General features: G+C 41.1%; 1 protein-coding gene across 3 annotated transcripts in view; it reads right to left on the minus strand.

Annotated features, from left to right (window-relative positions):
• The window catches only part of N4BP2L2 (NEDD4 binding protein 2 like 2), a 30,985-nt gene extending 21,471 nt beyond the window's left edge, over nucleotides 1-9,514 (minus strand). Inside the window, exons 1-3 of one of the 3 annotated variants that reach the window (XM_045188087.3) lie at nucleotides 9,318-9,514; nucleotides 6,878-8,133; nucleotides 352-476 (exon numbers count right to left, since the gene is read on the minus strand). In XM_045188087.3, coding sequence (XP_045044022.2) covers nucleotides 352-476; nucleotides 6,878-8,133; nucleotides 9,318-9,491 — 1,555 coding nt within the window. In that variant the 5' untranslated portion in view covers nucleotides 9,492-9,514. The other 2 variants (XM_024580839.4, XM_045188089.3) reach the window with 2 other exon arrangements.
• Nucleotides 9,515-18,286: the final 8,772 nt, after the last annotated feature.

An 18,286-nucleotide genomic window follows, 5' to 3' on the forward strand; every position in this document is an offset into this window, starting at 1 on the left:
TGAGTCTAGAAAACGTTAGCATTACTCTCAGAAAAATAACTTTTGGGAATACATAACTACAGTATCAGAGTTCTTTGAATTTATTCAAGAGATATAAAGCCTACCAAAATATCCCACCCCTCTACTTTACCAGTTTATATTGGTACACTACAGAATATTCTATCTAAATTCTCTGATTTTCACAACAACCTTGCAAGTATCACTGCTTCTAATGGTTGGAAAAATTGGGTCTCAAAGCTGTTCAGTTTGTGAAAGTCATTCAGCTAATAAAAGTCAAGTTGAGAATAAAAACCCAGGTCCTCAGACTCCTAGTCAAATATTCCACACCAGGAGACTCGACCCAAAACAAACCTCTGTTCTGGTTCCAGTCATGGGCGTCACCAAGTTGATTAACATTATACCTGTACCCATCTTGATGATGAAAATAGTCATCAGTGCTGAACACAATGCCATCACGACTCTGACCAAGCAGAATTCTGTTAATAAAAAAAAAATCATAAAATGCCATTTATAAAATCTATAGCCATCAGAAATAAGCCATGCAGGGAAGTTTATTATGAATTTTGGGTACATACCTGTAAGTATACTGCAAACAGAATAGCAGAGGAGCTGAATCTTAAAAAAAGTTTTCAGATCACAAATTCACTCCACACTTAAATCTACATAGTTACATAGCCAGTATCAAAAACTTATTTAAAGCAACATTTATATTAAAACTTTAAAAACAGCCTTTCAACCAATCACAAAATTATGTCAACCACTGTCCATGTTTTAACTTTGGGGAATGTATATTGGGTGTCTAAAATTGCCTAAATTTAGTGTAGCAGGTAACCTAAAAGGCAAATAAGACTAAGTAAGCAATTCATCTGTGCGAAGACTGTATTTAACCCAAGACAGCTTTGATAAACCCATTTCCAGGAAGCACAAATGTAAAACCAGCAAGTGGGAGTCAGAAATAGCTTGAGGCCTACTTGAACAACAATAAAATTAGAAGGGGAAGAAAAAAAAAAAAAAAAGAAATAGGTTAAGGGTTAAGGTTGTGAGTCAACCTGTGATCCTCTGCAGTATACTCAAACTTTAGATTTTTGAGATTAAATTACTAAATGAAATAACAATACTAAATAAAGAACACACTCTTAGAAAAAAACAATGGCAACCAAGATTTGTTCTCAAAATAGGATCATCTTAAATGTCTAAGCAGTGGCATGAACAAGCATTCTAGTGCAGAGAATTCCCGTAACTAGTGACTCATGAAAAAGACTGGGTATGCTGAGAAAGGGAAAACAAAGGTAAAAGAATGATTTGCATCCAACAATAACAAAAGTATTTTGTTATTTCTATCCTCTCCCTCAATCACTAGGCAATCGGATATGGTTCTATGATTTTCTGAGAGGGGGAGGGGAGCAGAAGGTGGTAGAGAGGATTGAGAGTAAAAGAATATTGTCTTGGGATGTTTTAAGAATATGTACTTCCTAATAGAAAGTAACTAAAGGATTTCAACTATTACGATAAACATATCATCTCTCTCCTTTTCTCAGTGTATAATAAAATCATATATATTTATAATAAAAATAGAATTGCATACGCTGAAATAAAAAATTTTAAATATTTTCACTCAGAATTACAGTTCAAATTACTTCAAACACACCAAATGAAAGTAAATGGTTTAAATTTGTTTGGGAAGTTGGTTTTGTACGTCTTTTTTAAGCAGCCATAATTTCCCCAAAATATTTCCATCTAATATATTTGACATCTTATTTGCTTATACAGATAGTGTAGAATATAAAATGCTACAATATTAGCACTCCAAACCAAAGCTCAATCTTCTAAAAAGATTTTGAGAAACCATACAATACCTAATTATATTTAACAGTACCAGAAGACTGGAACCATCTCTCCCAGATTCATTTCTTTTCTATTACTCGATTAGCAGATGACTTTTCTGATGTTAATAATACTGTACTACAAGAGTAAAGTGGCTTTTGTGTTCGAAAAATGTTTTAACCTCTCCCAAATTTTAAAAAAAGGGTGGTGGGGTGGACAGTAAGTTAATTTACATCATTAGACCAAGTCAACATCGAGCATGAATAAATCTTTATAAAGAACATCTCAAATATATAAATCATAACAAATAATTTTAGCTTAGAGAAGACTTTTTCTTCCCAAACAGCACAGACTGCTTATGCATCCTTTGAAAATTCTCTGAATTATCTCAAACTACGAAGATTTATTTGGGGGATTTATATTTAAAGTACCTGTATCAATCTGAATATATCTGATGTCATATTAACCATTTGAACAAAAAATATTTTAAGAATGTTAGTATTTCTTTCAACATTCTTATAGTCAGATTCTACCAGAATTCTCTTTTTTATCCTCTCCCAGAGGATATGTTTATTGATTTTGGAGAGAGGAAGGAAAGGGGAGGGGGGAGGAGGGAAGAGGGAAGGGGGAGAGGGAGGGAGAGGGAGAGAAAGGGAGGGAGGGAGGGAGGGAGGGGGAGAGAGAAAGAGAAAGAAACATCAATTTGTTCCCTCTTGTGCTTGCCCTGAGCAGGGATCAAACCCAGGTATGTGCCCTGACTGGGAAGAGAAAACTACAACCCTTTTCGTGCATGGGAACAATGCTCCAACCAATTGAGCCACGCAGCCAGGGCTCTATCAGAATTCTTACAAGCCAAATACTAAAACAGATTCTCAGAATGTCAAAATTTAGAACTCTGAAAAATCAAGTATCTAATAAAAAAATCAGATGTGGGCCCATTGGCCACTTGGTTTGCATATTTTCAAAACTGCTGTCTTTTTGAGAATCTACTATGTGCCAAGCATTTTATAAGTATTTATGATCTCATTTAATTCTCACAACCACCTTGGTAATTTGATATTAAACAAATCAGAAAAGAAAATAATGCAAAAATCAGGCCACCAGAGTTAAACAAACAGTGGTAGGACAGCCAAAACCATTTGATCCACAATGATCCCTGACTGCTGGTATTAACACCCTTGTATAATCCCCTCCTTGGGTGTGGGTTTCAGTCAGTGACTACAGCTTCTAACAGAATATGGAAGAGGTAATGAAACGCTGCTTCTGAGATTAGGTTACTTTAAAAAGTAGCTTTCTGTCTTGGGTTCAGGGCTAGCTCACTTTCTCTCATCAAACTGTGAATAGAAAGAGGTCCAAGTAACAAAGAACTGAGGGAGACTCCAGCCTGCTGCCCGCAAGGAACTGAGACCCTCAGTCCAAAAGCTCACAACTGAGTCTTGTCAATAACCTCAGGAGAGACCTTCCAGGCAGATCCTCCCCCAAAGACAAGCCCTCAGACCAGAACACAGCCCCAGACAACATCTTTATCACAGCATGTTAGAAATCTTTAACCAGAGGCACCCAGATAGTTGCACCCCAATTCCTGTCCTTTCAGAAACGGTGAGGCAATGTTTGTTGCTTTAACAACTCACTTTTAGGGTAATTTGTTACACAGCCACAAGGTAACTAATGCACTATGTGCTTATACTTTTTCACGTAAGGAAAATCCTGTTCCTTAAATCCTGTTTGGGAACCCTATTCCCCAAGATGGCCTACTATGAAAGCTAATTTTCATGGTCTATTTCTGAAATTTCTAAGAACTATACATTATCTCCTTAAATACAACCAGGTGCATTTAAATATAGAAGTGATTTTCCCAGAAAAATCTTACACTTCATGAGCCCTTTACATCCTTCTGTACTGAGGGCCTTACTTACCTCTAACCCCAAACCCCTTTATGTGGGCACTTTACTCTGCACACTCCATGAATGAAGAATAGAGACCTACATAAGGAAAGGTAAATCTTTTCTCTGGAGTTTAAACCAAGATCTCCCCCAAAAGAAGGAAGAGGGAAAAATCTCTTACCATCTCTCTTTAAACTATGATAAATTATAGTAGTTTCCCACACTGCTGTAACAAATCACCACATAATTAGTGCCTTAAAACAATACAGATTTATTATCTTAGAGTTCTGAAGGTCACACATCCAAAATCAGTTTCACTGGGCTAAAATAAAAGTGTGGCAGGCTGGCATTCCTCCTGGAGGGCCTAAAGGAGAATCTATTTCCCTGCCCTTTCCGGTTTCTAAAGGCCACCTTAAATATCTTGGATCACAGTCCTGTCTTCCATCTTCAGCAGCTTAGCATCTTCCCTCCTCTCTGACAAGTGCTTCACCTATCTTTTTTATCTCTGACCACCCCAGACATTTTGCTAATAATGAAATTAGTGGCTTGTTTATGAAAATACACTCTCTCTCTCACTGGTGAAGTCAGTAGAGTATTAAAAATGTTGGTTAACTAAAATATTTTATAATCAACCCTCCTCCTTGCATGAACAGAGTATATGAAGCTAACAAAATCTATAGCCCACACTCCTGGGAATGATACTCAATGCCTGATCCCTAAATGGCCATGTCTATCCACTGGGTCAGAGGATTCTGTTTGGCTGCTGCCAATTATAATGGTGACGAAATTCTACCTCTAGAATATTGTTGAAATTGCCTCAAATGAACCTTTCATCAAAGCGCTGTCAGTTTGCACTTTATCATACCTACAAAGGTTGTGTGCACTATTTTGCACTAGCTTACTCATAAATGTTTAAAGTCTGTACTTGCATTAGAATTTAATGAGACTAATTTTATTAAAATGTATTAGCCAAGCTGTGAATAAATAACTAAGCCTCAGCCACTTTAACCAAGTGTCTTAGGTCAATTATCAACAAATAGAAAGGTAAGGAATTGTGCAGCTTATGCTAAAGGCAAAGAAGGATAAAGGCAAATACTGAGTTCAGAAGGATTACTCAGTTCTGATATAAGCCAAAACCTTGAAAAGTGGACGCATTTAAGAGAATCTCTGAATAAGCAAAGTCCTGAGAACAAAGAATGGACAAGTATTACGTCTCCTGCAGTGGAAGGCAGGTACCGTCCAAATGCAGACAGATATAACGATGGAGAGATGGGTAAAGACTAAAGGAAGAAGGGGGCTTGAATAATACCCCAAAGAATTTGAACTTTACCTAACCCCCCTATTACCACATATCAATACGAAACAATACTATCTTTTAATTTAGTACCCCACATCAGCTCAACTCTGATCTACCAAATCTTTGCTCCTTTCTTTCTTCAATGCTCATTTTGAAAGCTAACTCCTATGTGAAGACATTCCTTATCAGAGAGTATGTAGCTTTATATCCAATCCCAAACAAACACACTTCATTCAAACACTGCTGAACTACAGTGATACTCCTGCTTCTTTAACCAAGCTCCTCCAAGTCAGGAGTCACACATCAGATACTAAAGTGAAGGAGCAGGGAAGAAACACACTCATTTATATCCCTAGTTTGTTCTTTTTACCAGTTTTAAGAAATTCCCCCAAGACCCTTAAACTGAATTTATTCTCTTCAGCTTCTATAAAATGAAAATACAAACCATATCACAAGATTTTATATATGTGAAAGTACTGTTGTAAGTTGTGATACAAATGGTAATTGCTACTATAGCTTCTATTCTTGTAACATGTACCTAATCCCTCAAAGAAATATGTATATTACATACTATCACTTCTATCGTCTCACATTACACCTATCTCCCTGAAATTATATTACCACTACTTTATTCACCTTCAGTTTCAACATATTCCAATATGTTGTCCCAAATCTAATTTTTTCCTTTGTTTATTCTAAAATTTAGTCAGCTGTCCCTAGCAAGATCCCTTGAACAAATTTCCAAACTTCAACTAATACTTTTCTGATATTATATTCTAAATCTAGATTGCCCAGGTTTGTGACTTCACTCTTCACTTCCATCCTTTAAAGAGCTGAAATTTCATCTTCTTTATAAAATCTTCACTAAAGTGACAGGAATCAAAAAGCAAAGACCTAAACTTAATGTACAATGATCACAGCTTACACTCTACTTGAAATGTCTGTATCATAAATATAATCTTTGTCTCATTTCTTGCTTTTAAAGAAACTTTTGTTTAATTGTTTACATTATCTTACAAGTAAATATAAAACATGTACAAAATGGTTCCTTGGAATTTTTTATTCTCACCCAATGATACCACATAAATTTTCCTTTTCTCCTTATCCTTCAATCATCCTACATAAACAGCAAAGAATTTGTGTTGTCCTCCTCTGTGCTATTTTTCACAACTGTACAAATGTACTCAAGTATACAATATTCTTTTTAAAAAATGTAAACAAAAACATGAATTTGATGTATTTTGTCTTAGATAAAACATCACCAGTTCTAACTCCTTTTTAATTCACATGAGTGGGCAAAAGTAGGTTTACAGTTATATGAAACAGTTTATTCTTGAATTATTATTTATTGTATTATTTTCCACATGAACAACTGTAAACTAAACATGTATATTGCTCACCTCAAGCTCCTTAAAGAAACCAAAAAAGGGCTCCCTTTGCCAGTCAATGGTATAAACAGGGTAGAGTGCTTAAAACACACTCAAAATTCTTTTCCTTGGGTTATCTCATTTGCTTCTCAAGTATTAGTCGTTAGACAACAAAATCTGTCCATTGTCATAAAGCAAAATAACTAAGTCAAAAGCCCAACTCTTCTTAAACTTTTGACTTAAAACTGAAGGCCAGCGCGGTTCTCAAATAGTATTTGCTTTCACCATTGTCATAATTATACACTGTATCTATTTAAAGGTCTAAGCAAATTCTTAATATAGATGCCAATTCGCCCTTCCTCTATCAGAAAACATCAGATGCTACTCTCAAACACAACAGACATTTTCTACTAGAAACATGAAAGCAGTTGTCACTGATTACTACTATCACTCATGATCTTAAAAGTAATGAATTATCAAGTATTCACCTGGTATCCTTTACTTACCGAGATAACGTTGTTTTCCCAGAACCAGGCAAGCCTCTTAAAAGAATAAGTAACTTCTGCAATTTACCTAACTTCTCGTCTTGAAACTGCTGGTTCATAAACCTGTCTGGGCTATTAAGCTTGTCTATAGGATCTTTCCAGCATCCTTCACTAGGTTCACAGCAACCATTACTCACATATGCATCTTGTACAGTGTAGCCATTTCCAAAGGGAAGACCACTACCGATATTTTCACTACAGTCAGTGTATTCATTGTTCTGATCAAAAGTCAAACAATTCCAATTACCGTGACAGTTATTCACATAACCCCCTTTTTGAATCTGAGAGCCATCTTGGGCATGGAAAATATTTGGTGGTACACTTGGTGGAGCACTGAATCTTTGAATATTTGAATGATAGTTAGAACTGGGAAAAGGAGGACCTCTGGGTATTATAAAAGAATGCACTGATTGCCATTCATGCCTGAAGGAGGTAAAGGACGCATCACAAAATGTAGGTATTACTTGTCCATGACAAGGATATCTGCCTGTCTCATTCCCCACGTCCTGTTGATAGCCACAATGTAGCTGAAGAGCACTACTAAGATCTCTTTTCTTTTCTTCTGCGTATTTCATCAGATCATTATTATGGCCCTGATAATATGAAATAAATTGTTCCTCAGAGAGTTTGGGTTCCTTACAACTGCCTTCTAAATCATCTTTTTCATTTTCAAGCTCTTCAATTTCTTTGTAAAACTGGAATAATTCATTATCAATCTCTGATTTTTTCCAGTTAAATTTCTGTTTCTCATCTTGTCTTCCTTCGCCATCTATACCCTTGATACTGTCTACTTGCTTCCTCCTTTCATTACATTTCTTTTTCTCAGTGGGTTTGTAAATGGGTCCTATAAATGCTTTACTTGTGCTATATATCTCATCATCTGCAGATACCAATGGAGGACTTGTAGCCTGTAAAACTTGTGAATTAATGGACTCAGTAACAGCTGGTTTATTACTAAGCATCTTATCATGCACTGGTTTCAGCAAATCTGTAGTTTTGGTTTTGACTTCCTGAGGAGAACTATGTCCTCTGACATCAACAATGGTCACAGGGATCCAATCATTTCCAGTTTTCTCTTGTACTCTGTGAAAATTAGAAATACCATGACAGGGAAAAACAAAAGACTCTTCAGTTGACTTCAGTTTTTTGTGGCATGGTTCACTTGTTAGGTCTTCCCCATGTCCCAAGGATTTAGCTTCAATTTCACCATAAGGCATCTGAGGAGCACATAAATCACACATTTAATAGCTAATATTTTTAAAAGTCTAAACAAAAGTTTCTCAGGAACAAGAAAATAGAAAGACATTTAAATTTGTGACAGTAAATGGTAACATTTTCCCAAAATACAAAGATTACAAAACTGTAATTTTATAGTCATTTACTATTTTTGTTGTAACATAATAACTTGAGAGGGGTCTCACTGAGTAAATAGTGAAGCTGAGTCAATAATATGTGTTTTGATGCTATAGATACACAACTGTATCTCTAGGGAGAGTAATCTGCCAAACAAACTGACACATATCCAAACTGGTTGCAGTAACTTGCTTCATAAACGTCTTCTATTTAAAACCACTATGTACTTAGGAGTTAATGGATCCCGCTCCCCAACCTCAGACAAGCATATCTCTGGAGCTATCAAACGCCAGGGTAACGGAAACGTCAGTCTTTGTGGGCTCCATTCCTGCTAGTATTGTAAAAGTGGTTTCCAAACGGGTGTACTGCATATATTTAAAAGACAAAAAGTACTTCAGCTGCACTAGAAATGACGCAAATATGTCATTTATTTAGAGAAGAACTTCTGGCAACTCCCCCAGATCAAAGCACTCTTTTCTACATGGCCAGTAAATCTTGAAGATGAAACTCTGCTTCCCTCGGTATTTCTAAGGGGCGCTCGAGAATACAATCCGAAAACTTGCTTTGGTCAGTCATCTTCGTTCTGCCCGCTCTCTGGTGCTCCTCCAACACGAAGAAAAATGAAAGGGCAAAAAGGCGAACAGAGAATGGTACCGATAGGTCAGAGGCTCGAGGAAGACAGAACTGTAAAGAATGCCGAACTCTCGGAAACAGCTTCAACTCGGACACCTCTCGGCTTCTCGTTTCCACAATCGAAGTCAGAAAAGTCCCAGGAAGACAGGGGGGGCTGTGGTAACCGAGCGCGGCCTGCACACATCCCGAGACCCACGGCCTCCGGACTGAGCGGCCAGGGCAAAAGCGCGTCATCGCTTCCTGTCTCAATGGAAACAGGTTCGGGTTCTGCCAAGAATTCGTTTACAGGTAACGGAATGGTCCGACCGAGTGCTGGCGAACACACACGTCGCGGACGGAAGAAGGAAAAAATCGAAAAACCTCACCACCACCCCCCTCGACACACACACACAGTTGAAATGGGGTGTTTACTCACCTTATCCGCAGCTCCGCATTGACCTTCACTTCCCAATAAAACCGTCTTCTGGGAAGACACGGTCCTCTGAGACGTTGAAACGAGGAAACACGACCCCAAAACAGAGACCTGAAGGGACTGAAAATCCAGTCCTAAGGATACCAGCGACACCTCAGCGCGCAAGATGGCGGCCATTTCAAGGTAACCCGGAAAAAATCGCGGACATTGTGGGCATTGTGGGAATTGAAGTCTGGCGTCACACCTGTCCGCAGTCTCTGCACCCGGCGAGTGATCTCCCAGAATCCACTGCGCCATAGACGCGAAGATTTGACGATAAACTTAACCCGGAGCTGGTTCCTAGAAGTGGAGCGGGGAAGTTGTTTAGAAACTCCAATTTCGGCTAGAAAAAAAAAAAAAAAAAGACAGTGTGCTGTGGGGTTCACCCCTAAAGGAAAGGAGAATGTGAGTGCCTGCATCCCCAAAACATACATAAGCGGATTTCAGTGCTTGTAAGGTTTTAAGGCTTTTTAACAAAGAATCGGGTTTCTCAAGTGGAGCTCAACGTTTGATAATTGCAAAGTAGGGCTGCCCACATTTTTACAAAACAAATAAGCAAACAAAAAAAATCAATAATTGTAGGGTTGCGTTCTTCCACCGAGGGACAGGATCAGTGCAGCAGAGTCTTAACAGATAAAAATGCTTATGAGAAAATCGTGTCATATCTGTGTTTTGTTTTGGGAGATAAAGACCAATAGCTGAGCTTTTATTTTTTTAATCTACGTTTTATTTTATTTTGTTGTTGTTCAAGTACAGTTGTCTGAGAGCTTTTCCATTAAAAAGTCAGTATGTAAAAGCCGCTTAGAACAGCGCCTAGTAAAAATAAGGTCTGGGTAAGTGTTGTTTAAATCAGAAATAAATATAGCCCTGGCAGGGTAGCTTATTTAGTCAGAACATCACTCAGATAAGCCAAGGTTGCAGGTTCTACTGTTATCAGACAGGAGGCCTGGCCAGGCGCCGAGTGGGTCTGCCTAGGGCCAGCCTGTAGTGTGTGGGTTCTTGACTTCATGTAGGAAAGATTTCAACACAGTCCAGGTGACTATGAGGATACATTTATTAGAGCTGGGGACAGTTAAAACAAGGAAGAGCCTAGCATAGAAGAAGCAACAAGAGAACTTAGGCTGAGCTGCCTTAGCTCACTGGAAAGTTGGAGAAAAGGGGTCTTTGGGGACAGGTTCAGGGGATTAGCCAGGGACATACTGCCAGCTGCCCATTGCCCATTACCTTAGAGTTCAGGAGACACATGCCTGTGTGGAAAGAAGTGGGGGAAGAGAAAGACAAAGGGAATGGGATTGGCTGCTTCCAGAGGGAGAGTGCAAGCCCTGGGTCCTTTGTCTTGAGGCTTTTACCTCTCTGTTGCCGGTGGGAATCTTAAGGGATGTTTCAAGGGAAGGTTTCAGCAGAATAATCATCAGTTTTCCAGTGTGGCCTTTCAGGGTTGTGGTCTCCACTGATTGGTCAGTGCCAGGACAGGGAGTGTTAGTCACTGAAGCTGATCCTAGCATTGCCCACCTGGTTTTGTTGCTTTTCTGGGCCTGGAGCTGAAGTACAACTGAAGCCTAGATGTTATCTTTAGGGTGGTGACCTTTTGCATCTGGCCATTTTTGTCTGTCTTAGTTTCCCTGTTCCACTTGTCAAGGAATTTTCCTAGTTTCTTACTGTCCTGTCTCATCCCTAGTCAGGGCACATACAAGAATCAACCAATGAATGCTCAAATAAGAGGAGCAACAAATATCTCTCTCTCTGTGTTCCTCCCCTTCTCCCTCTCCCTTCCTCTCTCTCTAATGTCAATCAATAAAAATACATAATAATTTTTTTAAAAGGAAAAGAAATACGAACAGAACAACAGGCAATGCTCAGCTTAAGGTCCCCTTTCCCTAGACCCGTTTTCTGCTCCACATTCTTTCTTGTCCCTGCCAGGGAAACTGCTACTAATCTCTTCACAGTTAAATAAATCTTAGTTGACACAGCATTTTAATTTATAAATGTAATAGTTAAAATCATAGTACTGAATGTTTGCATTTGATTATTTAACAGCCCTATGACTAAGAGAGCCCAGCAAAGCAATGCATCCCTTACAAAGAATCTTCCTCAAATACAAATTCCCACATTGGCATGTGTTTCCTCCTAATTAGATTCAAGTTATGCATACTCCCCCAAGCAACCACATAAATGAAGTGTGTCCTCAGGATACTACATCTGGAGGCACAAGATATCTGTCCAGTATAAGGTGATAATATTTATCACCTGACCAAGGTGTTATCCACTTTCTCCACTGTATATTTTCCTCCTTGGAACTAATGAGCGCTCTGTGAGGGTTACTTTGAGACCAAGCATTTTTCTTGGTCCTTCAGCCTCCATAGATGATTCTTGCTGCAACTGATATTTACCAGGTTGGTTACAAAATGTTGATTTTTTTTCTAACTCATTCAAGCCCTTCACATTTATTAGTCCTGATGCTGCTATAAATAAAAGACTCTTCCTGGCCCTGGCTGGTGTGGCTCAGTGGATTGAGGGCTGACCTGCAAACCAAAGGGTTGCTGGTTCGATTCCCTGTCAGGGCACATGCCTGGGTTGCAGGCCAGGTCCCCAGTGGGTTCACGTGAGACGCAACCACACACTGATGTTTCCCTCTCTCCCTCCCTTCCCCTCTCTCCCTCCCTTCCCCTCTCTCTGAAAATAAATAAATGAAATATTTTTTAAAAAGACTTCCTTATTTGTTTCTTTACTATTAGTATAAATTCGTGTATTTTTCCTGTTCAAGAAGTTACAATACATTGCTGGCTGTATCTTTAGACGTTTTAGGACAGTCTTAGCTTCACAAAAAAATTGAATAGATAATACAGAGAATTCCCATGTAACCCTCCTACCGACACACACACACTACAGCGTTTCCCCTATTACAAACCTCTTACGTTATGATACATTGTTACAATTAATGAACAGATATTAATATATTAATATGTACTACAGTCCCTAGATTTCCTTAGTTTTTATCTAACGTCCTTTTTGGTCCACGATCCCAAATTACAGGTAGTCATCATTTCTCCTTAGGCTCTTACAGTTTCTCAGACTCTACTTGTTTTTGATGACATTGACAGTTTTGAGGAAAACTGGTCAGGTATCTTGTAGAATGCCATCCTATTTGAATTTATCAGATGCTTTTCTCATGAGTAGGGTTATGGGCTTTTTAGAGGAAAACAACAGGGAGAAAAGTCGTTTTCATATCTTCACTCCAAGAGTGCATACTACCAACATAATTTATCGTTGTTTATAGTGAACTTGATCACCTGCTAAACTTCCCTGTCAGGTTTCTCCACTGTGAAGTTACTCTTTCCCCACTTTCCATACTGCACTCCTTGGAAGGAAGTCACTGTGTAGCACATGTTTCTGGAGTGGGCTGCCTCTAGCAAGTCACTGTTCCCACCGTAGCCATAAAGATTCCACTGACTGGCAGGGTTCCTGAGAAAAGTGAACGAAACCTGGCTCCCGATGGGGCCACATGATGCTAACTGGTTAATAATAATTGTGTTTGTGACAGCTTCCTGTGGGCTAGTCCCATAGCCTTTATCTATCTATTCATTTTTAAAATATATTTTATTGATTATGCTATTACAATTGTCCCATTCCTCCCCCTTTATTCCCCTCCACCCTGTGCACCCCTCCCACCCACATTCCCCCCCTTTAGATTTATTTATTTTTTTAAATGTTTATTTATTTTTAGAGAGAGGGGAAGGGAGGGAGAGAGAGAGGGAGAGAAACATTGATGTGAGAGAGTAACATTGACCAGTTGCCTCTCATCATACGCTCCCTGAGCAGGGGTTGAACCCACAACCCAAGCATGTGCCTTGACCAGGAATTGAACTGCAGCCTTTTGGTTTGCAGGACAGCACCCAACTGACTGAGCCACACAGGTCAGGGTATCCCATTGCCTTTAATAGAAGCCCTAGGAACATGAGTCAGGATTTACACTTCTCTGCCCCTCGTATATTGTCAGGGAACAATGAATGCTCAACAAATACAGGCACTGCTCTGAGGATGCCTTGAGTCTCCTTAGCCCTACTGCATTCCTGGGGGATAGGTACTCTTGTCACCCCCATTTTACAGATGGAAATTGAGATAGAAGAAGAATACATTCCAGTATCACAGAGCTAGTAAGTCTCATGAGGGCATCAGAGCCTGGAAATCTGGCTCTTCTCGCTACCACCTAAAAAGAGAGGGGAGGGAGAGCTGGACAAAGGGCATGTCCTGCCTGTCTTCACCTGATGCTTTCAGGGAGTCTGTGTTTCCCAGGGGACATTGGTGGGGGTGGTCCAAGCAGCTACAGAGGGTCTGGTTACAGCAGCATGAGTTACAAGCTCCAGCCTGGGCAGGACAAAGGTTCAGCACATTCTCTGACCCAGCTGTTCCCGTTTACTGCTGCAGCATGCTGCAGCCTGGGCACTTGGTGACCCTCACCCCTCTTCTGGCTGCCCTCATTGCAGGTGAGTCAACAACAAGATTGGTGAAGTTGCTACTTCACCCATGACATTGGGGTGCATGCTGTGTGCTGGGACCCATGGCCTCTACTTTTTAGACCCCTCATCAACCCTGCACACATACAAGTAATACTTGCTTTTCATATAAGAAAAATAGGGCTCAGAGAGGGTCAATCATTTGCCCAAGAGCATGTTGTCAGTATGGGGTCCTGATATGAACCCAGTCAATGGCCTTCATCACTGTTGGGGCAGTGCCCTGAAGGAAGGGTAGGAGGGAGTGGGCACCGCTGGCCTCCCTCTAGGGTTTTTTATGTGCTTCCCTTGTCTTCAGGCCCCCACTCTCTCCACCACCCAAGCGAGGCCACCTTTTGCACACAGCCTTCCCCTACCCAGGTTCTCAGGACTCACAATCCCTCTCTGGTCCCCTTGTCCTTTTACTTTGCATCTTCTCTCTGTTCCTGGATTCACATGCAGCCCAGTGGTTCTGTAGGCCCTAATGGCTATTAGTTTTCTTGGTGAATTGTCTGCCTCTCTGAGCCTCATGTAAAACCAGTACTTGTAGTTGGTTGTATCAGGTGAAAGGTATATATATTCCTACATCTTTTATATATTTATTTAAAATGTAATTCTTATATATAACATTTAAAATATATACATATTTATTTAATATGTAAATCACATGCATCAAATCTTCTTAAGTTATTGTCCAAAATTCTCTGAGGCAGGTCTTGTGTTCCAATAAAACAGGGTAAAACTGAGGTGGAGAGATACTGCTAACTGGTAGTAGGTGAAAGAGTTGGATTCTGAACCAGGTCTGTTTGTCCTCAAGACCAGTGGCTTCCCCACTGGAGCCTCTTGGAGTCCCCATCAGGATTTGCTGAGCAGTTTTGAGGTAAAACTCTCACAGTCCTTCCTTGGGTCTTCAGCCCAGCAGAGTTTAGAGGGGGAGGATGGGGATGCAAGCACCTCTGGAACTGCAGGTGGGGCACAGACCCAAGCCCACCACCCATGCCCCAGCCTACACAAGTTTTCCCCAGGCCTCATCATGGTCAGTCTCGCAACCTCCTTGAGTCCTAGCTTCTTTTCCCACGTGTAAAACGAGAGGGATGACCAGATGAAATGTCAGCCCTGCTGTTCCATGATGCTGATGGCAGGCACTCTGAGTGCCTGGAAATTCTAGGAGGTGAAGAGTGACCACAGAGTCATGAGGCTTCTTCACAGGATCAGATTTCTGTGGTCAGTGGGGTTGGGGTGGGACACTCAGCAACCTGCAGCCCCTGTTACAGAATTTTTGTGCTTTTTCTCTTTCCATGTCTCATGTTGGCTGTGTCCAGAAGAGCCATCATCCTAGGCACCAGCTGCTGCACCCACAGTTTTCAGTGAAGACCCATTTGTAATAACAGTTTGTCATGCGTTTGTCAGTAATTGTAGGCTTTTGCTGAAATGATGTCATTGCACAAGAAGGCCCAGCTCAGGAAGTCTCTCTAGAGACCACAGGGGAACATTCTTATGCCCACCCCACCCTCCTCTTTTTTTGTGCTCTGCAGGGACAACCACACTCTCTCCCTGCAGTGGGGCCCACTGCTCCCTTCTGTGCCATATTACCTGCTTTCCAGGCCAGCGCTGTGTGGCGGGAAACTGACTACAGTGCCCCACAGGCTTTCAGTAAGGAGAAGACACCCTTGCACCCTGGGAAGAGAAGGGGAAAGGCCTGGAAGGGCAATGTTGGGAATAGGCTGAGGGCTCCCCATGACAAGTGTGAAGGGCCTCTGAGCTATCTCTGCTGCCACTGAGGTTCAGCTGTCCCCTGACTGGGCAGCCCCCTGGCACCTAGGGCCTGCCCTCAATTGCTCAGCTTCCTTTGGCATTTGCAGCCACCTGGGTATCAGGACAGCTCTGCAGCTAGGCCCCACTGGACCCTGCAATGTGCTCTCAGGACTCACAGAAGACTGCCAGGTGACCACAGGGGAGGACCACACCTTTTCTCAACCATTCCTGTGTGGGGGTATCATGAAGGTTATCAGGAAATCCCCAGAGGAGGCTAAATTTCTCAGGGTCAGGAGCAAGCCTCATCCTTGCTGACATAGGTGAAAAAAAATTCCTCTACCAACCTCTGACCTAGCACCCAGGGACTTGCCTAGCCAGTTAAGCCTGGATACAAGTGTAACCCACCTCTAGGCTGCTGTGGGGATCATATGAAATGATGCAACTGATATGTTGGGAGGTTCTGAGCCACTGTTCCCACTTGACATGAAGTTAAGATAGAAGCCACAGATGAACTCCAGCCAAGATGGAGGCATAGGTAGATACACTTTTCCTCCTTGCACAACCGAAAGAAGGACAACAACAAATGTAAAAACAAAAAACAACCAGAACTGCCACAAAATTGAACTGTATGGAAGTCCAACAACCAAGGAGTTAAAGAAGAAACATTCATTGGGACTGGTAGGAAGAATGGAGATGGGCAGCTGGGGTAGAGAGGTTGTGTGGCAAGGTGGCAGCTGGAGGACTGGGCAGTCCCACATTTATGTGTGGATAAACCAGGAGGAACAACTGGGGAGTGAGACAGACCATGCAGCCCAGGGTTCTAGCATCGGGAAATGAAGCCTCAAAACCCCTGGCTATAAAAATCCATGGGAATTGAAGCGGCAAGAGAAACTCCCAGCCTCACAGGAGAGTTCGTTGGAAAGACCCATGGGGTCCTAGAACATACACAAGCCCACACACCCAGGAATCAGCACCAGAATTGTCCAACTTGCTTATGGGAAGCAGGGGAAGTGATTGAAAACTGGTGGAGAGCCGGGCAAGTGCCATTGTTCCCTCTCGGATCCCTCCCCCACATACAGTGCCACAACACAGCAATGTGGGTTGCCCCACCCTGACAAATACATAAGGCTTGGCCTCTTAGAATATAACACATGCATCCAAGACAAAAAACAAACAATATGGCCCAAGTGAAAGAATAAATCAAACCTTCAAAAATAGAACTAAGCAATGAAGAGATAGCCAACCTATCAGATGCAGGGTTCAAAACATCAGCAATCATAATGCTCACAGATATGATTGAGTATGGCCACAAAATAAAGGAATAAGTGAAGGCTATGCAAAGTGAAATAAAGAAAAATGTACAGGGAACCAACAGTGAAGGGAAGGAAACTGGGAGTCAAATCAACAATTTGGAGCAGAAGGAAGAAGTAAACATTCAACCAGAACAGAATAGAGAAACAAGAATTCAAAAAAATGAGGAGAGGCCTAGGAACTTCCTGGACAACTTTAAATATTCCAACAGCTGAATCATAGGGGTGCCAGAAGGAGAAGAGGAAGAGCAAGAAATTGAAAACTTATTTGAAAATATAGTCCTGGCTGGTCTGGCTCAGTGAATTGAGTGCCGGCCACAGGGTTACTGCTTCAATTCCCAGTCAGGGCACATTCCTGAGTAGCAGGCCAGGTTCCCAGTAGGGGATGCACAAGAGACAACCACACATTGATGTTTCTCTCCCTCTTTCTCCCTTCCCTTCTGTCTAAAAATAAAATAAATAAAATCTTAAAAAGAAATGTAGGAGAACTTCCCCAATCTGGCAAAGGAGATAGACTCCCAGAAAGTCCAGAAAGCTCAGAGAGTCCCAAAGAAGTTGGACCCAAGGAAGCACACACCAAGGCACATCATAATTACATTACCCAAGATGAAAGATAAAGAGAGAATCTTAAAAGCAGCAAGAGAAAAGACGACAGTTACCTACAAAGGAGTGCCCGTAAGACTGTCAGCTGATTTCTCAAAGGACACCTTGCAGGCAAGAAGTATTCCAAGTCATGAAAGGCAAGGACCTCCATCCAAGATTACTGTATCCAGCAAAGCTATCATTTAGAATGGAAGGGCAGATAAAGTGCTTCCCAGATAAGGTCAAGTTCAAGGAGTTCATCATCACTAAGCCCTTATTATATGAAATATTAAAGGGACTTATCTAAGAAAAAGAAGATCAAAAATATGAACAGTAAAATGACAACAAATTCACAACTATCAACTACTGAACCTAAAAAAAGAAAACCAAAAACAAACTGAGCAAACAGCTAGAACAGGAACAGAATCACAGAAATGGACATCACATGGAGGGTTATCAGTGGGGAGGGGGAGGAGGAGAATGGGGGAAAAGATACAGGGAATATGTAGCAAAATTAGTAGGTACAAAATAGACAGGGAGAGGTTAAGAATAGTATAGGAAATGGAGAAGCCAAAGAACTTATATGTACGACCCATGGACATGAGCTAAGGCAGGGTGGGGATGCTGGTGGGAAGGGGGTTGCTGGGCAGAGGGGAATAAAGAGGAGGAAAAAATGGGGCAACTGTGATAGCATAATCAATAAAATAAAGCCATGGAGCTGTGGAGCAAACAGCCACAGCACCACTACATGTTACCAGGAACCTACTGTGTGCTGTGCTGGGTAGAGAGGACTGGG

The sequence above is a fragment of the Desmodus rotundus genome, chromosome 3 (assembly GCF_022682495.2).
Source record: "Desmodus rotundus isolate HL8 chromosome 3, HLdesRot8A.1, whole genome shotgun sequence".
Classification (NCBI taxonomy): Eukaryota; Metazoa; Chordata; class Mammalia; order Chiroptera; family Phyllostomidae; genus Desmodus; species Desmodus rotundus.